Source organism: Pezoporus occidentalis, unplaced genomic scaffold (assembly GCF_034315485.1).
Source record: "Pezoporus occidentalis ecotype Australia unplaced genomic scaffold, CSIRO_AGI_Poc_V1 ctg2, whole genome shotgun sequence".
In the NCBI taxonomy this organism is placed as follows: domain Eukaryota; kingdom Metazoa; phylum Chordata; class Aves; order Psittaciformes; family Psittacidae; genus Pezoporus; species Pezoporus occidentalis.
In genome coordinates, this window is record NW_026913855.1 from 15604780 (window position 1) to 15628430 (window position 23651).

Below are 23651 nucleotides of genomic sequence, written 5' to 3' on the forward strand. Positions count from 1 at the left end.
ATGCACCAATCCCTAAAATCGCTTCACTGCATATACCACCAGCTATATAGCCGAGTATTTTAAGAAGACAAATACTTGTTTTGTGGAGGGAAAAAAAGCCTACATGAAGTAAATGCTAAAGTTACAGTGTCCAGATGTGTATTTTAGCACAAGAGGGCCATTAGTTGTGTACACAGCTGTGAACAGACAACCGAAAAGTTTGATTTTGAAGAGCTGAGGCAGCAAACCTATAGATCCCACTTCAGTCATATCCCTACTCCTCATCCTCCTCATATCCTTTGTGTACCCAATATACCTGGCATAGGATGTAGGATGCCAAGATGGCCTGGGCTGAGGAAACATTACATATTCAGCTAAACAAAATAAACGAAAAGGGAGTAAAAAGATGACATCAAAACATTCAACATGTTGCAGTGTGGTATAAAAGAAGGAGCCCAGAAGATGTCTCTCTGCAAAGAGGAAGCTGGGGGAGGAAAAATAAAAAAATAGATGAAAGTCTGTGTTGTGTGTAAATGGAAACGAAACAGGAACATTCTCCTCCACAGCAACGGCAGCAAGAAACGTAGTATTATTTCAGTGATGCATGAAGAAGAACTGAAATGATGCCTTGTCTTCCACAAAAGGCATTAAAATATCTTTCATCTTGGCTTCTGTTTTTTGGACTAGGTTTTTTGTTTTTTTTTTTGTTTTAACCTGAAAAGTACCAAAGGCACCAAGTTCCCTGCTATTACGCCTGAACCACTCAGCTGCTTCCCAAGTGTCTGAATTCCCACAGCCAAAAACTAGCAAGGATTCCTCAAAAAAATGTCACCCACAACACTCAAATGTCGTTTCTTGGGACCAGTGATTTAGTAATCCCACTTATTTCTGAAGCTGGATCATGCAGCACAGAAGAAACAGGGACAGCAAAAAGGACATGCCCTTCTGGCCCTTGCCAGCCCCAAGAGGAGGGAGATGTCCCCTCAAACACACTGTTGGATGCTCCTGCAGCTGCGCTGTGAACAAGAGATGGTTTAATGCAGGTTAAAAACATAAGAACCCTCAAAAAAAAAAAAAACAAAAAAAAGCCTCAATCCATCTTCCAGTATTATTTTTAACCCTAACCAGCTCAAGAACCTACTCATGGTGTGGCTCTGCAAGCAGTTGTGTCAGGATGGCTGAGGAACATGGGGACAAAGCAAAGGCAGAAGGCAGCAAAAACACCTTAAAATAACATGCAAGCAACAGTAGTGTGAAACAACGACCACTGTCTCCCAGGATCACACCTACAGTGGATGTCACCTGAATCTGTAAGCAGAAATAGTTTTCAAACGTGCATTTTATCTCATAAAGCCAAAAGTAAACACACAAATATTTTTTCCCCTGACCAGCGGTAGGACGCAGTAAGCCTTATGTTTCTACCAGTATGGAAGATAACACAGATTTTATCCTGATACACTGGGAGAGCTAAGTGGGCATATGACTTATTTTGCCCAAAAGGCGAAGTTTATTGCTCAGGGGTAAAAAAGGTTGTGGGGACCAGTGGTGGGGGATGCAGGAACAGGAACACGGAGTTCCAAGAAAGCACTACTCTCCTCACCCCATCAGGCTTCTCAGGGGAATCATAAGGTTGTGTAGAAAACTCGCTTGTAGGAATACTTCCTTTGTTTGAGAGAGAACTTCATTTTATGGTTAATTTTGGCTTGGGACAAGGATGCGAGAACTGTGAAGGAAAAAGACTGAGAAAGCATTTTTCTGTTTCTCTCTTTTAAATGTCATTTTTCAGACAGCCTGGTTTAGTTCTTACTTCATACAGAGGACAACTCCCAGCCTCCTGCATTCTCAGCATATTTTTTATAATAGATTGGCTGGATTCGTACAATTTTAACCCACATTATGCACATTCAGTACTCATAAGAATTCAACAAGGACCTCATAACCAGCTTCTAGGAAAGAGGCTGTAACTTGCTACAGCAGTATCTCAAAGTAATCTTTTGCAACCGATACCCACGACATGCCTTGCCATACAGCTTCTCTTCTCAGAACCATCTGTATTATTCTTTTCTCTCCCCCTTTTTAACTTCACATGGTTTCATTCACAGAAAATTAAAACTAACAACACTAACTACTTTAGCGATGCTTTTCTTGAAATTACACACATATGTATTGACACATCCCTGAGAGGCCAAAGCTGGGGGAGGAGAGGGGAGGGCAAGAGGAGGAAGAGTCTTACGGCACTTTATTCAGCAATCATCTACTGCAAAAAGAACTGCTTTTTCATGTTTTCCCAAACAAGAAGAAGAACCATCTATACCAATGGATGAAGCAAAATTTCCTATCCTCTCACTGTTACTAGAAGGAAGCCACACTGGAAACCTGTTTATGGTAGGGCAGTATGTGCAGCCATACCCTACAGATAACATAATCACAACCTTATAGCAAAAAGGAACAAAACAGAAAGGCTGTATTTTAATCATAACGCACTACTGACCTTTTCCTCGAGGGCCCTTCTTCAAAATCTGAAGAACTAACATCGTTGCTCGTTGAAGACACTTGCGATGCATCGTCCTTCTCATTCTCCAGCTGTTCTGATCCCGGTCCTAATCCTTTAGATTGGCCATTAGTGAGAAGTCCTGCAAAGGTGAGAAAGTAGTACACAATATTCGAAACCTGCATTAACAGTGCCAAATGGATTTCATAAAAAGTCATGTGTGACACTAACAATAGGGAGCTGACACCCAATGCAACCATCTTGCAGAGATATACTGATAACACTGATTTTGTACAGAGGTACTCTGATAAAAACCTGCCTGCCTTTGTGTTCTGATTTGGTTAACTGTAAGGCCTCAATCCCAAATAACCACACTATGTGTGGCTGCAATAGTATTTATAATCCTCTCACATCCCTCATTCAATAAGGACACAGCTTAGTCAAATTCATCCCTGTTTTACAGAACTCCTGTAGACTGGCATAGATGAGAATCTTTTGCATTTATCTGTAGATCAATATAAAATTAAGCTGCCATTTGGTCCAATTTGTCATCTTGCTCTTCATTCTGCTGCTTCCAACTACTGCAATTTATGATCCTTCATAAACAAAAACAAAAAATCCTCAATCCCAAAGGGGTGAACATCAAACGTCTGTTTCTCAACTCTTTTGTCCAAGTGTCACTCATCCACACAAACTCCAGACTGACAGCAAAGGTACACAAGGCAGGGGAAATGTCTGCCACAGCTAGTTTCCTTTTGTGCCTTTTCTCTTCTGGAGGAATATTACTGCAAGCAGAGTCACACAGATGGAAGACACCACTGGGCCCTAAACAAGCATAATTTTTAATAGATTTTGCTTATTCTAACTACAATACAGTATGACTCCTACAAACAACAGTAACATATTCTTCAATAGGCTCTTGGATGACAGGGAGTAGTACAATTTTATCAGCTTAGTATTAACTTGGGGTTTTTAAAACTTATTACCAGAGGAGCTGCAGTTTTATCCAGGAAAATGCTTTCTCATCTCTCCAACAAAATACTTGCAAATGGCATTTAAAAAAAAAAAAAAAAAAGAGATATTTGTTTCACAGCTTTATTTCCTCAGAGAAGCAGTGGTAGGACTTACCTCCCTCTTCCATTTCAGTCCCCCTTTCTATAATTGCACCTTAGAAAACCTTGAGGGGTCCAATGCCTTCCAATATACCCCAGGCAGCAAGGCTGGTAAGAGTGCTAAACCAAAGATGCTTACAGCAGTTCAGAACTTCCCACCACAGCTGCATCAGCACTACACCATTTCAGGCTTGCTCTCTGGAAAATCAGTTTAGAGCCACCAATGCACTTACTCATCGCGTAACTGAGCATTCAACCAAGCCTAGCTTCAAAGAGACACTGAAGTATAACCAAAGCAACAGCAAGGCACCTCCTCTGGCAAGCTGCCTGCTCTAAGTCCGTGCCACAGCCAAAAGCTCCCTCCCGGCCCAGCCATTCACTACTCGCTTGCGCACTATGACTGTGTGCAATGCAATGTCTGCCAGTGGGCTCCGATTCCAATCTAATTGCTCTGATTTGATCACCCATTTTTAAACAGCTTAATTCAATGTCTACATTATATCGCTACATCATATCACTCTTCTTTTTCCTATCAAAGTTTGCTCTTATTCAGTCTGAACTACACCAAATTTCTCTTGGCTTGGAGTTAGAAGTGGCTACATAGTGGACACATGCTGCAGCTTTCATACACTGTTTTACAAATACTACCTACAAAACATAAACCTGGATTATGTTTTCTAGGGAAGATGCAGTGAACTGGTAGTTCCATTTTTCTTTTCCTAACATAAAGCCCACAAAGCAAAAGCTGAAACTAAGCACCAATTTTGGCATTAAAATCTCTTCACTAGCCAGCCTAAAACTGGCAGGGAGACATGAAATGACCCAATTTACATTTTCACTCCTTTTTTGTTAAATACCTTTCAATATTTCCTTTCCGTTAAAGAGCTCTCAAAGTGTGACCCAACAAATAATACAGATTTCAGTATCAGCGCATGATACCACCAACAGGGTTTGTAATGAAACACAATGATGCGATGTGAGGTGATAGCATCCCTTCAAAGCATTCCCATGGAAATGAAGGTGACCTTTAGAAAACATAGAATAGATTATATCCCTATGCTGATTCCACCCTCACTAGAAGCCCTAGTGCCCAAGTTTATTCTTAAAATTAAAAAAAAAAGCTTCAACTTTTGCTTTGCATTTTTCCATGAAACCACTGCTGATAAAATTTACAATTTCTGAACTCCAGAGGAGTCTAAATCAAGCACACCATTTGAGGCCTGATACTCAGTAACTTAACTCTTACGGCAGGATTTGATTAGGTTTTTCCAAAAGCAATATTTGCTTTGGAGACTTGCCACATGTAAAACCCAGCAACCTGAAGTATACAAGTCAGGAAAAACAACTCTCGGACTGTCAACTTGCATGCACTTGGAAGGCAATTTTTATTCATCCTTTCACCCTGCCAAGTTATCAGTGCACTTGGGAGACAAGAATGATTTGTGTCCCTTAAGGAAAAATACCGGTTGGTCTACTATCATTCATGATAACCAGCACCATCCCAAAACACAGCAATTTTGCTGATAACTGAAGTTAGCTATTGTCAGCTGAAACTAATTAAAACAAGTACCCTAACATAGAGGTATGAAACAACTGATACTGATAAATAATGGGCAGGGTGTCATGTTCTACAGGTTTTCAAGGCCAGCATAATTGCAAAATCCACTCTGAAGTGATAAAAGGCACAGACAGCCACAGTCCACAGCCTCCTTCCAAGCACTGGAGAGCAAACACATGCTGAAGCAGGCTGTTATAAAGTTTACTGCCACTCAATCATTTTTATATCAAACGTGTTAAGTTTGCCCCTAGATACCTTTTTCAAATGCCTTTGCTTTCAAATACCTTTTCAAATGCCATTGCTGCTCTCTCTAACTGCAATAAACCACATTCTTTTCTGTGCATCAGTTCTAAAGAGTCTGGAGGCCCCAGGATGGTGTGGGGACCCCAGAGCTGTGCCAAGTGGCTAAGTGATGCTCATGAACCCCCATCACCATGAGCTGGAATCAGATGGGACACAGATCTGCTGGTATACTGCAGGATCAGTCTGGCACATGTCAATCCACAAGAGTTTGACTCTCCAAAGTCAATCAAGCTACTGGAAGCAGTAGGCATTCATGCTTCTTAAAAGCCAAGTGCCGCAATAGTAAATATGAAAAGGAAAGAGCAACCAAGCAAGGAAATACACTTTTGCATAGTCTGAAGAGCTGAACCACTCTTTAACCCTGGCTACTTGAGAGCACCCAGCAACAGTCGAGGAACCAGCAAGCCATCAAGAGCCAAATAAAATCAAAGGGATGAATAGTTCTCTACTGCTTTTCCATGGCTGTGCCCTCCAACAGGCACATCGCTATGCCACAAGCCCTGGCTCATGGCAAAGCCTGTGGCTAGTGACATTCTCAGCTGCCAGAGAGCTGGCAGCGGCCGCCTGTCCTATGCCCACTAGGCTCATCCCAGGCCCAGCTCTCACTCCCTCCTCCACTGGCATCTGGAATCACAATCAACCATAAATCCTGAATAACTAAGCAGAATAAATCAGGGTTGATAAAAGTAAGACTTTATCCCTGTAATATAAAGTGTTTGTTTTAAAAGTCAAATTATATTTTTTAATATTTTTTAAACTAAATCTCATAAGAATTAAATTTGAAAGTACAGCAACTTGGATTAGAAGTCAGTGTAGGATTTCACATATTAAAATGACTTATGTGAAATAGTAATTTAGGTAGAGAGTGAAGCAGCACACATTTGCTGCCAAAGTTTAAAAGGAACTGAAACACTGAACAACTCAAAGTCACTGAATAAACACTGCTTTAACCAAGTCAGTAATAGAGAATTATTTAATTAAGTCAGAAAGACAGGAACTCACATATCAAATGACATCTATGGTCCCTTGAATATACTGTCCTGGCTCTAACTGACCAACAATAGATACTTTAAGAGAAAGGCCAATTACTAATTCCTGGTAATTAAAAAAGGTGGCTTAAAACTGAACCACGGAGATCGTAACATCCTTTCTAAAATGTATCTTAGGCACACCAGTGTCAGCTTCACAGTTTTGCTGCGCTCTTTTTTAAACTTCCACATAAGCTGTGATAGCAAACTACAGTTTTAGTTACATCCTGCTTAAGGAGACACAAAAAAAAATTTGCACTTATCCACTGATCAGCTTCTAACTGCACTGAGAAAAAGCAGCAAATGTGAGCATTGTGTGCACTGTTACAAGCAGGGAAAGCAGAAAAGTCCTTTCTGCCTTCTGCATCCCAGTCATTATTGAAGAGACTTCTATCACCACCTTTTATTTGCCTTACACACACTGAATGTTTTCAAATCTGTCTGCAGCTACAAGTTTGTTTTTTCACATGCAGGAAGGGCTCTGCAATGAGCTGAACTGTACCCTCGAGGATGACCCAGACAGAACACAGATATCATAGCTTTACAACCTTTGCAGAGCATGCACCATCTTGTTCCCATTGCAGCTCACTATCTTTGCTGCTTGACTGTAGCTGCTAATAGAGAGGATGTCTTGCTGAGTCTTCTCCAGCAACGGTCAGGTCCCTTTCGCAAAAAACAGTGTGTGTAAAGAACACTTAAATCTGCTTAAATGAGCTTACTTCAGGGGGCCTGCACTGGCTCAAGCAGACTGCTTCTCAGCCTACTAAGTAAGACTTACTATTCCAGTGCAGGCAGGCCTTAATTTATATTGGTACAGATTCACTAACCTTACCATTTTTGGCAATACACACACATAATTTTAGCAGCAATCTACAATTGCATGCTCAAGCCATGATCGAATCCATCTCTGGTCATTTGGAGAGATAGATGACAGGCATGTACAGGGCAGGTCTTGGGAGCACCTGAACACATGATGCAAAGTCACAGTACCTGGGAATGCACCAATACAGTAAAACACCGTGTAAGTATAAATACATAGGATGAAAACAGAGAAGGAAGAGAGACGCAGAAAGCCGTAACAGAAGGGAATACAGGAAAAAATGCAAGTAATGGTTTGGGGTTAGTTGTTAGTTGGTTTTAAGAATAGATGAGATTACAATTACTGGTACGTTCTTCATTATTAAAGTTACTAAATGATCAAGAAACCAAAGGGAAGCATCTGTACAAATCTCAGTGCCACATGTTTAGCTGAACACAGTGGTTGGGTGAAAGGACTTACACAATGTTCCCAGTACACTGTTTCTACATCACTTACTCTAATGACAACCAGGCACCTGAGCAGGAACATTTTCATGTTCTTGCAAGACATCAACACCTATTTTAGTTCACTATTTCCCAGTCCTAAGGCTTAAGAAAAGTGATACTCAATTGTATTTCCCATCAGTTCTCACAGTGAGAGGCAGCCCGCAAAGACATCCCACGAGAAAAATCAGCACACAGTCCACACCACACAAACACAAGCCAGAGATATCAAAAGCATTAACTGGCCTAAATAGGGGGAATTTCAACATGACCATATTCACAGCTTTTCCTATGGGATAAGCACCTAACATCAGCAGACCGCCATGGCATAGGGGAGACATACTGCAGATCTCAGCTGTATTTGAAATATGTAACTCTGTTCCTGGGTGCTTCTTCACCACACAGGGACACCCACTTCCCACTGCCGAGAGATACTGATTTGCCCCCCGCAGGACCCTTCTCCTTGTGCTCCACCCTGATCCCTGCAAGCTGAACCACTTGGGGGTGGTACAAAGGCTGTTTCCAGGGCAATTGGCAAAATAGACAAACACAAGTTAAGAGAAGTTAAAAAGTGGATTAATCGAAGCGGCACTCTCCCTGTGCCGGGATGACAGTGATACTTAACGAGAGCATACAACAGCACAGATTGCAGATACATAGGCACAGAGCTACAGCTTTGTTTACTTAGAGTAATGCGCCTGTCCAAACTTCAGCTGTGCAGTTTTGGGAGTTGTACAGGAAAGCTTTGTTTTAAAAACATAAAAAAATAAAAATCAATCAACCAATCAGTTATTTGCTTCCTTTTGCACTGTCCCATTTAAGAGTGCTGCCACAGATGCCAAGGTTTAAGTCACCTAAGCCTTAAGTGACTTAAGTCAGTTGCTGAAGTCAAGAAAAGCAAGAAAGCGAGGGGTGTAACTGAAGTGTTAGAAAGCTAGTGGCATTGACCATTCCACACCACGGTCTGAAAGGTCTGTGCTACCTGAACACAGACAAACTCTTGGGTATAACCGCACCACAGAAGACCACCAATGTGAGTTCTATGCCTCAAGTGTGGAGGGTGAAAAAATCAGTTCCTTCAGCATTAAGTATTTACTATAGCTCTTAAGTTTCATGCAGGCAATATTCTGTTTGAAAATCAAAATAAAATGAACTGATGGCTCAGCTACACCTAGTTTTCTTTCAACTTAATAACCACAGGACTTAACAGTTTATTGTAAGCTATAATGCTATACACAAGTTTACTTGCAAAATACCATTCATAAGTTGTCCTGACCCATTTTGCAGAAGTACCAGACAAACATCTGCAATGCAATATAAATTCACATCCCGTTGCCTGTAACCCTAAATTTATCTTCTACCAAAAACACCCTTACATACGAGACTATGAAACAGCTGAAACACTACGAAAATATTGGTAGGCATGTTAAATAAAACCATTAATCATTTGATGCCAAGTTAAAACATAGCAGTCAGTACCTCTAAAACATCTGCACTCTGCAGTAATCAGCATACAGTACAGAGTTACTGTATTTAGCTGTTGTGTAGCTATGCACAAAAGATAATTTAGTTTTATAGTGCAAATGCCATCTGTCACATTGTCACAGCATGACAAGGTATCATATTACATATTAAAGAGACAACACGCCTCAAAAATAAGGCCTATTTTCATGCTGTGGTTGTCTTAGAGACTAAAGGAACTAGGGTTTCATGACAGTAAGATAATTTAAAAACAAAACGAACCAAAACATTTTTCTATGGGATAAGAGACACCAATTCCCTGTCCATTTTTATTTAAAGGATAGCTGTCAAGAGAAAGCTATTTTGATCTCATTTGGTACTGCAAAACCACAGTTTTCTGTCTCCAAATAAAAAAGCCACAGCATGAAACAGTCGTTGTTTATACCACATGATGCTCTGTGTTGCCACCATGATGGTAATTAACAGTACGTGGGCTTTTCAGTTGACAAGCCACTGGACATTAGGTTGATTGTGGTACATAACAGAGCATATGCATAAAGCAGTAATGTTATGCCAAAAACTGTTAGCAAATAGCTTGTACAGTCTTCAGAAATTACTAGAAGAGTGCTTTTATATGTAGATATACATCATTACTATGGAAGCCAAGCATGAATGACATTACAGCACAAGATGTGTTTGTCAGCCTGTCAAAGACAAGATAACCAAAGAGAACTGATTAAATAATACAGATTGAAAGAAGCTCCTTATTCCCATTACATCTCCGTCCAAAATCGCTGTTAAGCAACCAAAGACATTTATGTGACTGCTTCCTGCATATGAGCCTATTATCAAGTACCTGTTAGCAGCATTAATTGAAATTGTATTGTTCTGGTGTTTCAACACAACACTTTTAAGGGTGTTCTCCATTTTGGTTTTTGGATGAGGGTGGTATTAAATTCACAGAAACAAGAGTATAACAGTAAAAAAAATTATCATAATTTAATTATCATCTGAAGTCTAGACCTGTTATTTCAGGCTTATTTTAAATACATCTATTCAAAGGGACACACCTCTCTGATTAAAGACATTTCTCTGCTTTTAAGGATACAATGAAATCTCCAAACCCCTGATTCCACCAGGGGATCACACCACCACTTTCTGGCACTTTTTGACCCAAATTGCCAGGGCTGTCCTGAATGAAACAGAAAAGAGAGGAGGAAAGAGAGCTGATGGCCACCACCCTAACAGCTGCTTCCTATCTGTTATATCGGTACCATTGTGCTATCAAGCTTCCACCAATTGCTCCTGGAGCTGTATGATAAGGGGAGAGCAGCAGCTTTTGTAGTAAGTAGGTACCAGGCTGCGTAAAGGTCATTAAGTTTTGACAAACAGAAACACAGTGAATTTTATAGTACCATAAGCACTCCCTGTTAGCACTGCGGAAATGAGCACCACATTCTATTCTTGCACACTGACAAGAAATCACAGTATCTGAAGTATGCAGTTTGCATACACTTCTGTCCCCTAGCCCCTCTTGACTGCAGTCAGAAAGCTTCAGAAGAGCGTAAGGGCTCCAACTGCCAAGCTATAGACCTCTGCTGTTCAGGGAGGTTTGGGTGGAGAAGGCATGAAGCCCTATGCAGCAGCAAGAGAACACCATCACCAAGAACAGCGCAGTCACTGCTAAGCAGTTGCCCCTGGAGAAGTCACCACCCCTACACACACCTCACCTCGCCCACCTGTAGAACAAAGTTAGTGAGATCTGCCTCCATGGTGAAACACAGGGAGGGGTGCAGACAGTAAGCACAACATTGAGCTGTTACTAAAACCCTTCAGTGGTGCGTGCCTTGTGTTGATTTTGGTGTTAGAGTGGCTTTAGCTCCTGCTGCGGAGAAAAAGTGCCCTTTGATTTGCAGATACGCCAGGGACATCTGTCCTACAGGACATTCTCTCTTGTTTCATAATAACATATGCAATCTGGAAACAGAGTTAAACATGCGTTTTATTTGAAATCACAGGCACAAGCAGGTCCACAAGTGTAATTTATCTCTATTTAGTTCATGAATATTAGTGATAGAAGAATCAGCATAACCACTGAGAAAGAAAAGTCTAAATTCTCAGGTATTAACAAAATTATCAGTGACATCCAAATAAATTATTCTTTGGGGTTTATGCCAAAACCATTATATCTTGTTTATCTTGCCTGTTCTGGGGAATTTTATGGCTGAATGGAGAACCAGTGGGGTAACATCCCATGAGATGAGAGAGTAAAGAAAACTCTAGACATGCCTGTGAAAGCAAGTGTTTCATTTTAAAATGTTTTGTCCCTTCCACTTTTATTTGGTTTGTATCTATTTGACAATTACTTGGAGAAGGGTTACTGCACTGGCTTCCCAAGTATTTTTGCTTGTTCTTTACAAATGTGAGGGAGACAGCACGGATTACTGCGGTAAGAAAGAATTAAGTAAAGAAGGCTAGTCAGCATTTTAGCTCACATGTAGGTCTTTGTCACCTACATGTGAGCATCAAGGAAGGATAATTCTTCCCCCTTCTGAAGCACTCTTACAGATCCATCTTAACTGTAAAACAGTGCTAGCAGTCCCAGTCTTACAGTCAGTTATTTCTCCCCACCTCGGCATCACAGGGATGTGGTTTTAGACTCAGTGACATACCTTACCCCATTTCAGAGTTCCACTAGGAATGGCTGGACAAAGGAACAATAAAATCCACACATCAAAAATCCCCATAGCTTGACGCCGAGGGACTAGACTGATATGTAAAAATACAAAATAATTTTAAAAAGACATTCTGGTATTTTAAGTAACATGAGAAGAAAAGCTATGCCAAGAGCAGGTCTCCAGACAACAGCTATTCTACACTAGAAAGTAAAAATTAGCAATTGTGTCTCCACAGAGTATAAACGGAGGAGGAAGAAAGAAGGTGAAGGCAAACACTGTGGGGCAAGGCAGAGCCTGCTAATTGGAAGAAAATACAAAATATGAATGTGCAAATAAAACAACAAGGGAAATAAAAAGGCATGCAGTGTCTCACTGCTAACAATGAATACTTGGGTGCCTGAAAAGGGAAAGATGTGCAGCTAAACCCCAGAGGCTTAGCAAGGCTTGGCTGTATTTGTTACAGCTTCCAGGAAACCCGTACAGGCTGTATAATCTGAAAACAGGGTATCTGCATGAAACTGGATAAAACACCAAAACAGCATCTTGATGAATATGCAATATGTGCTTTTTCTCTAATGAAGCATCGTTCCTAGTGATCTGCAGTGAGGGATCACACAAACAGGCCAGGCTCAAAATCTCAGCAGACAGAGGTAATGAAAGGCTCATTTCTAGAACCAGTGTCACGGACAGCCAGCTTCTTTCCCCATGCAAAGCAGCAGAAAAGGCCCAGGGCAGCCCTCTGCTGCACCCTTCAGTGGGAACTCAGCCCTTTTGAGGGGTACAGAGAACTGGCAGCAGGTGTTAAGCCTGCATCATGGCACCAGCAACCTCCATGCTCCCCCGGAGACCAGGCCAGTGTTCCTCTATTTGCAAATAGGACGCTGCAAGAACAGGCAGCCTGAGTTACTGCTTTCTCAAGCAAACCAAATCAGAAGAATAAATTTAGGACTTGACTTCTACATAAACCTCAAAAGGGAGCAAAACATCAGACTCTGGAACAGGAGGAGGGTTCTAGTCCAGCAGTGTGCTGTAGGAAGAAGGATAGGGAAAGGATGAGAGAAATGCCACAAATCCTTTCTGGGGAGGTTATCCTCTGCTTAATTGCTTCTAATTCTGCCCCTCTGTGACAAAAGTCATGAAAGGCAAATGCTGAATGACACACTTCTAATCGCGTTGTCTCATTTGATGTTTTAATGCATGCCATTGAGGATTTGCCTTTCATGACTTTTGCCAGTAGCATGGGCAGCTCTCCAGACAGTGAGAAGAAATGCGACACAAGCTATGAAGATCTTGTTTGCTGCATGAACCCGCAGCCCGGTGACACAGTGGCAGTGACCTTCCTGCACAGCCAGCAGCCATGGGTATGGATACAGCTCTCTGCACTGGAGAGGCTCTGTGAACTTGCAGCCAAAGAAAAGGAGGGGAGGGAAAAGTCATTCTCCTGTCCTGGGAAAAAATAGTTGTGCCAAACACAAGGTGTTTTACAAGAACTCCAGTTACGTATGACAGATACTTGAATTAAACCATTTTAATTACTTTCACTCAACATTTTCAATAACTTTCTAGTCAACATGCCCTCCCTAACTCCGAGATCATCCATCAGCCAGCTCTAGGAGTCAAGCTGTCAACCTTTTTCACCGACAAGGATTTTTTTCTTTCTGGCATGCCACCTCCTTCTACTAAGCACTTGAATTATGAGCTCCAAGTTTAGCACAATTAAATATCTGCCGACTTTAAAAAAAATAAAAATAGGCCACAACCACTTCTACCTACAACCCTCTTCAGCAATGCCCCAGACAGCCCTCCCTGCCCCAGGAGGTCAGGGCAGCCTGGCTGGACCGCAGGCAGCCCAAGCACCGCTGCCTCCCGCAACATAACCCAATGCCAGGGATGGGCCAGCGCTGCCTGCAGCCAAATTCTAAATTCCATGCCAGTGTGAGCGCTCACATACCTGCTAAGAGCCTTAGCATAGGCTTGACAACCACACCAGCACAGGGCCCTGTGACATCCCAGAAGGGGAGGGATGAAAGCTTCCTGAGCAATTCTCATACACTTTTTTTTTTAAACCACTGGTTTCCCAGGCTTTTATCTCTAACCCTGAATTTCATCCAATGCTCAGTGCCTTGCTGCTAGTAGGGAAAGGAGATTCTCTTTGGGGTGAAACCAGCAAATGTTTTTTCTGGGAGTGAACCCTTCCTCTCAACACCATCTACCCAGTGTACTATTTATTTCCTTTCTTCACAGAAAGCAGCTACAAGGCACCATAAACCAACACAAAAACTCAAATACCTGAAAGCTTCTAAAACTCTGCCTCTGAACTTTTGGGATGCCTTCCTCCTTGTCACTGGTTTTACATCTAGCTTGATAAAGTGATTATAAAATTACAAATTTTAAAAAATTACTACTTGTAATTTTTTCATGTGTGAAGCAGCAATATGGTAATAAAGATTTTTTCCATACAGTAAGCAAACATATTTCAAACATATTTCCAAAACCAGGTTGCTTGAAAGCCACAAAACACACCAAACTCCCACCTACCTTTCTATGAAATCAGTACTTGCACAATTGTGTTCACTCCCTCCCAGGAGAAGGGATTTCCTTCTTTCTTTTGCTCTTCTTTAAAGTGGGGGCAAGCAAGCAAGTATCATTTCCTCACTTTCTTAAATTAAAGGCTGGAGGAGCACACTTCATGCTTAGCATGAAGAGCTACTCTGCCATTTTGACTTACCCCCCTGGAACCGGTTTGCAGAGTTACTGTCAGAGGAGGTTCATGTCAGTGACAGTAAAACATTTATGCCAACCAATGCAGACTGAACTCACAAGTGCAGTATGAAACCCGATGTGAATGAACAAATTGTTCTGCTACACGCGTGCACAGGAGCAACAACATTTCACCTCTACTAGAGCACCAAGCCTTTGCCTAAGGTAAGGATCCAGCCCACCTCCTTCACGATGCCGACAGCAGTGTCAGGGGTTGGCAGCAAGCGTCTCTCTGATGCACAGCAGCCATCTACCTGCTGGGCACATGCAGTGATAAAAAACACACTGGAAATAAGTCTGTAGCTGGAAGATGCTTAGGAGAAATCCCTGCCCTCCTGGACTGCTCCAGCACTGCAGTGACTGGGGAGCAGGTGAGGGAGCAAAGCAGGAAGAGCCTACTTTTGGCTCTCAGCTGAGCTCTGAGGATCTCACTGCAGGAATGACATGCAGGCCAAAGTAAGTGCAAGGCAAGCCTAAAGGCATTGGATAACGTAAACTTCAGCCACCTCCCGGAGTGTACACAGAGACAGTTTTCATTTTAACTGGGAGGATAACTGATTTTCGCCAGCATTAATGCAGCTCTCCAAAGCGTTGCATATGAAACATCAGCACTGTAACCGCCTTTAGGGAAACACTTTTCATATGCCAAGCAATTTCCATCTGTATTTCTAGCTCTTGAGACCAGCAGCTTAACCTTACTTTCACCTCCCTTTTGTGAGCTCTATGGGAAACCACAGGGGAAGAGATGAGAGCTGGGGTAGGGGGCTAGCCATTTGAAAACCTGATGCTGAAGAAAGGGCTCTGAAATGTTAAGGAGACTTCCCGACACACCACCCCCAGAGGAGTTAAAGAAATTCCACCATCATGAAATAGTCTGCCTGCTATTAAACAGCTTTTTTTACTCACATTTCAGGGCATCAGAAGGGGAAGTGAAACAACATTAGCTGCTTCCTGACCTAATAGAAACCTTGGAACAACCATCAACACACACTTATACAAGACTATACAGTGATGTGTATTTAAAACAAAGCAAAGGAGATAAAGTATGCTCTTACAAATTTTTTTTAAGAAGACCGATTCCTGCCCCCAGCCAAGAATTTGTTGCACAGAATTTTCCTTCCATCCATTCATGTAACCAAAGGCTGATACCTAGTAATGTATTTCAAGTACAGCATCAGGGAAATGGGGGTGAGGGACTGGAGGGAGCATAGAAACAGCATAGAAATGCAGGATGTATTAATGCAATAAGGGAGATTTCAAAATACACCCAGGAGGCTGTGTGTATGCTGAAGTTTGCTGTTGTATTACTACAACAAAAAATAAAAAACTGATTTAGGGCCAAAAGTACATTATTGATATTCAAAAAAAAAAAAAAACCAACCCACTCTATTTCAAGATTACAATATTGGAGGAAAAAAATAAAAAGGCAACTAAAATGGCAACTGGAATCTTTCTGTACATTCACAGTACCCTATAAAATGCTAAAGGAGACATATTAAACTGGAACAGTTCAGGCAACGAAAGTCTTCCTGGGGTTAGAACATCTCCTCCCCACACTGTTTCAAGGCATCTCTACCAAGCCCAACTCAAGCTACAAAGACTATTAAATAGTGTTAACGCTTAGCATGCATTTAGCACTTTGCGTGCTAAAAGTGCTAACATACACACACACACATCCTCATACCCCCCAAACCACCTAACAAAACTGTGCTGAACAAAATGGGAGAATTCTGCCTGTTCCCACATGGGGTGAGGCTACAGCAACATTTATCCTGCAGTAGGAGATGATGTTCTCCTCTAAAACCATAGTCCCAGGTGGCAGCATGAGGCAGAAAGGACAGTGTCAATCACTCCATGAGTATTGGACCTACCCTCCTGACAGGAGAGGATGGAACAATCTAATAGGAAAGCAGCACTGCAGGGATGCTGTGCTCCGTTTTGGAAGAGGGGCAGTACATGGAACAGGAATTGTCATCAAAGCTGTGACCCTGATCAGCCTGCAACCTGCACCAGGTTCTTGATGCACTGACAGCCTTTGCTTCTTGGCACATCCAGGCCACGCAGATCAAGGTTTGACTCTCACGTAAAACCATTTATTAGCAACACCAAACAGCTACACAATGAAGGTGAGAATCAATGTGAACAAAAACATCATTTTAACACAGCACTACTACCACCCAACCCCTCCACTCCCACCAAAAAAAGACCCCCACCCCATTTAACAGTAAAAAGAAAACATATGACTAGATCCCAAATAGCAAGAAGGATAAAAGAAAGAAGGAGAATCCAAATTTTTTCTCTACTGGTTCGTAAAATCAGAAGAAGCTTTGGCAGAAACTAGACAGATCAAAGTGGATCACTTGTAAAAGAACAGGGTGGACTTTTTACATTTTATTTCATTTCTTTCTATCTGCTCCAGAGATATTATGGAAAATGCTTTTTTGGGGTTGTTTTGTTTTGGGTTGTTTTTTTTTTTAGTCACTGGGGACATGAAGGCCTCATTGTTTTCCCTAAACTTCATATGTCAACACATACACATGCATAAAAAAAAATCCTTACCTCCCTTCTGAGACATTAAATCCACACAATGTTTCTTGGAGAGGGTAAAAAGAAAATGTAGGTCAAGATGTTGAGATATGGATTGCTTCTGAAAGATGAAAGCATAAGAGGACTAAGCTTTCATTCCTTGTGTTTCTTTCAGATTTCAAACAGAGTGTTATTTGATAATGGTTCCTTTCAGAAAATTGGAATTTAATATAGCTAATTATAAGTTTGAGAATTAATGTACAGTCAGTACTCCAACTGAGCTGGTATACCATGCTGATGCTTTTTACCAGCATGTCCCCAGTGCTTATTATAGATCTTTTCTCCAAATACTAAGGCAAATCTGTTCTCACATTAGGCTGGATGGCCCAGGAGTTTGTGGGAGGAGAGGGGCGGGGGGGGTAGGGGGTGGTGGTGGTGTAATAAATAAATAAATAAATAAATAAATCCATGATCATCTCCACAACTCCAACACTGAGCCTGCAGCAAGCAGCCTGGAGTAGTCCTTGCACCATAGCACAGCAGGAAGAGACCCTCCTGCTTCAAAAGGAGGACAAAGAATGAAAACCACAAATAGCTGGAGAGGAAAAGTACACAGAGAAACAGGAAAACAGATTTTCCTCCTTCCAATTAAAAGGGAGGAAAAAGTATGGTGGCAAACAATGAAGAGCATAGGCAAAGAGTTAGTACTCCTAATTGTCTGGTATTAACATGGAAGTATCTGAGAATTATTTGTCCTATGAGTAGTCAGAAGTTAAATATCCTGACCTACATTTCATAGAGAGCAAGTGGTATAAATAGGAATATCCCTCACGACAGGCACCAGCAGCAGACACAGCTTAATTTGGACTGAGAGCAGTTTCGCCGCAATTCAGAAGGAAGCCATGTGTCAGTGTTTCAGGGACCCACACAGGCTTGAGATGCTCTGTTTCTAGAGATGGCATGAAATGTGTCCAGGAACATCTGCTGCACATCACTGGTTAGTATGTAAAGTAAAACTGTAGCTTTGCATGGTCTTAAACATAGATAGTACTTCAAGCCAATTTTGAGGGGCAAAATGTGCACCACAGGAAGCTCTGCAATCTGTGACGTTCCAGCAGCTTTCCCGTTGTTTTTCACTGTAGTTTCTGACTAAATACTACACCAGCATATTTATCAGTTCTCCAATGGATGTGAGCTCATGCAATGAAATCCTGCCACTGACCAAGGCATGAGCCAAATACTGCTGAACTTGGTACTTGCACCTGCTCCCAAGCCTCAAAGATGAGGAGTTCTTGCTTTTCCTTAACTTATTCCTTCAGGCTGCAGAATAGCATTCATTTTTAAAGAAACACCAACCAACAACCTACTGAGGTGCTATTTATTGTGCTTGGTGCTTTAGGGAACTGAAGTGGTCTGTGACAAAGGGACACCAAAAGAGTACTTTTCCACTGCTTTCAACCTAAGTAAAGGAACTCAGAGCCAGCAGAGAAAACATCATCTCCTTTTGTCTACTCTCTGGTTCCTGCTGCCTGAAGAACTTGGTCAAGCTACGTCGGGAGGGAAGGCAGTCACTGAACAAAAGCTCAAATCTATTTTCCTAAAACCTTGATAAAGTTTTCAAGTCCTTTGTACTGGCAGAATTTCACCTGGAAACAGGAACACACAAACTGAAGAGCAGTCTGTCTTTCTCAGCAGTCTGTTCCTTTTTAAGTTTCCCTGCAAATTTAGTCTTCATGAGATTATCCCCACGGGGTCCAAGATGATTTGAGAAGCTTTAAATGGAAATTTCCTTAGCAGTTATAATTTTGATCTAGCCAGATGGTAATCCAGCTTTATCTCAATATCCAACTATGCCAGGGACACTGAAGGACTGCAAACTTCCCCATAAACCCCAATATTCAAGTTCACAGACAATATCTTAAAACTCCTTTTTCCAATCAGGCAGTTACTCTAAAAGAAGTCTTCTTTCCAGGCCGTTAATGGCATACACACAGATCCATAACAGAAAGAAATGTGGTTTTCTGCACCAAGCAATGCCTTGACTAAGGGCCCATTTATTTTATTTTATGAGCAGAGTATTTGTATATAACACTGTGTTATGCTCTGGATGTTAATCAACCTTCAAGACTTTGCCTGCCAGTTTTATTGGAGTACCTTCCATTCTGCCATAAAGAGGACTTTGTACCAGTCTTCCTCCAGCCTAGGAGAGATCAACATCAGCTTGCAGCTAAAAACCTCTCTTTCACAAAGAACTTTTACACTTTAATTCTGGTCTCTTGTTAATGAGACTTTAAATATTCAAGGCCACCCCCATACTGTGCAAAGGTAATCTATGAAAGAGTGCATTTAAATCTACAATTGCAAATGGGCTGTGTTTATCTACTTAGATAAGACAGCCCTGTTCATTTCAATTACAGAAGGTCAGTTCCCGGCAAATGTAAACTGGCATTTGAAGTTCATCCCTGCAGGACAATGAGATGAGGTAAAGCTTCTGGGACAGGTTTCCATTTAAATAAAACTTGACAAGTAGTCCCTAATCACAGAGCTTGTGGCTGCACAAAAGGCCATTTTCAATTGATTTTGAAGAGGGGGGGAAGAAGAGTAGCAACAACTATGTTTCAAGAAGATTTGGAATTCAAGCCACATTCTGGTAACTTCTATCCTTTATTCCCGGCTTCCACCTAGAGGTAATTGCTGCTGATTCCCATCCACCTCCCCACTGAAATGCAGAGAGGCAGAACAACTACTGCAAAAAGCGTTAGATTTTATAATTTTGGCAAAATTATGAAGTTACTTTCTTCCTGCCCTGTGAAGTAGATTGTCATGTTAAAGAGTTGGGATACTTCTCCTTGGAAGAGAAACAGTATGTTCCTGGACAGATGTGCCACAGGAACAAACAGGAGGGAAGGGAAATAGAGCCCTACGTACAGACTGTGTAAGAAGAATATGTCTCACCCCTGCCCCAGCCCATTCCTGTATGATGCCTTAGTGCTCTGTGCAACTGTCCTGCTTCCTTCTGGCATATACAGCCAGAGATCCAGGGAAAGCCTGAGGCTTTGAAATGAGATTCCAACATCACAGCAAGGGAGCAAGGGTCAAAAAAAAAAAAAAAAAAAATAATCCAGAAGGGGATGAAATTCCTCTTCAACCCTCTCCATGTGCACCTGCATGTGTACACAGCAGTGCAACACAGATGGTTTTTCTCAATGCCCTGTATGAAAGGGCATGTTTTTACCATTGCTCTAGCACCCTCTTGCTACATTGTGACAGCATTTCTGCCCTGAACCAGAAAGAAAATTCCCCCGTTGTGAAGAACGGGAAAAAAATCTACTCCCTCTGTGCCCTTTTCATCACTTTTAAGTTTCTTTCAATCTCTCCGCATAAACAGCAGGCATGACAAAAACACAAGGGTGTTTTGCATCCTCAGTAAACAGAACACTTTCAAAAACATTTGGGCATGAAATGTTTTCACCTTTCACAGCATCAGAGATGACAACCATCGGTCTGAGAGAAGTGTTTCAGGAAGAACCTGCTTTTGAGGCAACCCGGCTGAAACAGAGCATGTCAAGGTGTGATTTACCTCTAACACATCTGTTCACACACATGCACAGGAAGACTAGGAAGAGGCTGAATTGAAACATTTTTAAGGTCAAACACTACTGAAGCTAATTGAGTGATGAGTAAATGAGGAGAAAAATGCAATTAAATGCTGATGCAGTCTTTGGGCATTACTTAGAGCAGCTGGCTGAGGCCAAATCTTTTGCAAGAAAAGTGGTTTATCGCCTGGCTTCCCAAATTGCACCAGGTCAGCTGAAGAGGTTTCAGCTCTGTCCTGCCATGGGATCCTTGGCAGACTGCTCCAGCTGGACTCCTTCCAACTCGTCCCTTTTTCCATTTTAGCATATAGCTTGAATAAAGAAAACAAGATGAAGGCTTTCAAAGATAACGCAGTCTTTCACAAAGAGATGCAGAACAAAGCACAGGAAATTCTGAGCAATATAAAAAACGAATGTTGTCTGTTCAAGGCTTATCTGGAATGAGTTAGCCTCTTAGTGGACAGATCTGAAACATCACACAGTCCCAGCTGCAATTGCAATGCTAACAGCCTTGTGAAGGGAGAACACAGGATGGATAAGGGTGGCAATTTAGCTGCCTATAGCTCTCAGAACTGGAAACTCCTTCATATGTACCAGAAACAACACTTGTAAATCAGGCTTGTCACTGTAATCCCGTCATCCTAAACACAAGGCTTCTATATCTGCACCTTTGACTGGACTCCCCCTTCACAGTATTAAATTCATGTTAAGTGGAAAATAAAGGACATCAAAGGCAGGTAATTGAAAACATGTACTCAACTAATTCTGGATACAATATCACATTAACTGCATATAATAAATCTGTGCTAGTCAGACACACAAAAAAGATTTTCAAATGCATATGCATTTATTACGATTCAGAGCAATCTGCTGTGACTTAACAGTCTACGTGCTGAGCTATATTTATTTTTTGGGAAACATTCACCCACAGGCTCTCGGAAGTATCTGCTATGTGATGAACCCCTCATCATCACAGCAATCAAAAGACAGCAGTTATTTCAGCAGTTTCTTGGAGATTTTCAGTCAGAGAGATCCCACCAAAACCAAACCAAAACATGGAGGCAAGAGTTCAGAGCACAGACCAACGTCCCCGGCTGTTACAAGCTGTGAAATGAATGTCAGCAATGTGAGTTTTGTTGCTCAAAAAGGCAACTGATTTTCTTGCTTCCCACAGCATAAATTTTACATACAAATGTGGGTTGATGACACCTAAAATAATGAGATACAAATCTGTTGATGTTTTTGGTTTACTCCATATCACTACAAGGATCTCCAAATCCATTCTGATTGGCGATCAATCTGCTTAACAAGTCAAAGCCTGAGAACAAAGGTAATGACAAGTATTTGAGGTGAAAAGTAATCATGGACAATAGGAGAGCAACAGGAATACTGAAATTTAAACCCTCTTTACAACAGCTACATAATCCCACCTGCAGACCTTTGATCTCCACAAGAACTTTTTATTAAACCCTAATATAATAATAATGATGAGCATTGGGCATCAGAGAGAAAGAGGTAGTGTTCTCCCAACTCCCATGCCTTCGGAGAAATATGTTCTTAGAGAAGCACTGTGCTCACTTTGTCTAAGCATACTGCTGGATTACAAAATTTACTGCTTGCAGTGACTTCTCCACTTCATGTCTGCATTTTGTGCAAGTTTTCCAGCCCTTTCAATAGCACAATCCACCAGGCAAATAATGGCATGGAACTTAATCGTTTACACTACCTTTAACAGCTGTTTAATTTTGGCTTTATCACTTAACAGCAACTTAACAACTCAACAATGGCCAGCATCAACCATCAATTCTCATCTCAGCAGACCGCTGGCATGAACTTCATGCAGCCCAGCCTGCCAGTTTGAAGGACAATGCTCTAAGCAGATCTGTTTTTTTAACATCCAAATAAAAACCTAGTCATTAAAAATACCAAAACTAAACCCAAATTTAAGCCTCTTTATCTGCCAAATAAATGGTTAAGCTAGAATACAAAGTGGTGCATCCCACCTAAGATTACAGTAAAAAAGCAGCTTTGCTGAAGTTATGTCTTACTCACATTTCTAAAATAAGCAAACTAGAATTGACAAAAGGTACAATTTTTGTCAGAGCAGGCAATCCTACTGCATAAAACCACCACCATCCTTTCAGCTGCCCTAGCAGTCAAAAAGATGCCAGGGTGATAATTTAGGCTAGTTGGTGACTTTTACAGCTGCCAAAGACAGAACGAAGCAGTTTCCTTGTCTACACTCAAGGGTGCTCCCCAGACTGCTGATACAAACCAACAAAGCCAAAGCAGCAGCTATGCAGAATGACCCTGACTCAAGGAAAACAAAACTGTTGTCCCCTGTGGGGTTAAGGCAGGGTTTTTTTTTTCCCCATAAACAGTCTATGCAATGAATTTCACTAGTACATCAGTGGTGGGGGTGTTGTTTCTGTGTGTGGGTTTTGTCTTAGTTAAGAAATACATAAATCTAACACCTACAGTTGCAAAGCACTTTGCAAAGAATTTTTAAGCTGCATCCTTTTTGCTCCTACTTCTGGCAACTGTCGTCCCCTCTAGCATCTAAGGCTGTGCTGAGACAACTGCATCAATCCTAAAGCTGTGCTTAGACAAGATAACTGTGCTAACAGAGAAGCTTGCTTCTATCAGATGAGGTGTATATGGTCTCCTCCTCCTCCAGCTTTCAGTCAAGGTACTTTGGCTCTCCATTTTCTCCAAAATAAGCACTCGGTGCTCCTCTGACCTCTTGATGAAACTGTGTAGTTTATCAAACTAGAAGAAAACAATATCTTTTTAAAATTCTTTTTCTGGAATAGTTTTCTGTATATTAGTACACCAAACCAGCTGTACTGCATGGGCA

The 23651-nt window shown here is 41.5% G+C and overlaps 1 protein-coding gene across 4 annotated transcripts in view; it reads right to left on the bottom strand.

The window, feature by feature from the left end:
• Positions 1-23651, bottom strand: part of JARID2 (jumonji and AT-rich interaction domain containing 2) — a 224979-nt gene that overhangs the window by 100142 nt on the left and 101186 nt on the right. For all 4 annotated transcript variants that reach the window (XM_062617973.1, XM_062617975.1, XM_062617974.1 and 1 more), the window contains one exon: positions 2471-2612. In XM_062617973.1, the coding sequence (XP_062473957.1) occupies positions 2471-2612 (142 nt within the window). The remainder of the gene's footprint in view (positions 1-2470; positions 2613-23651) is intronic.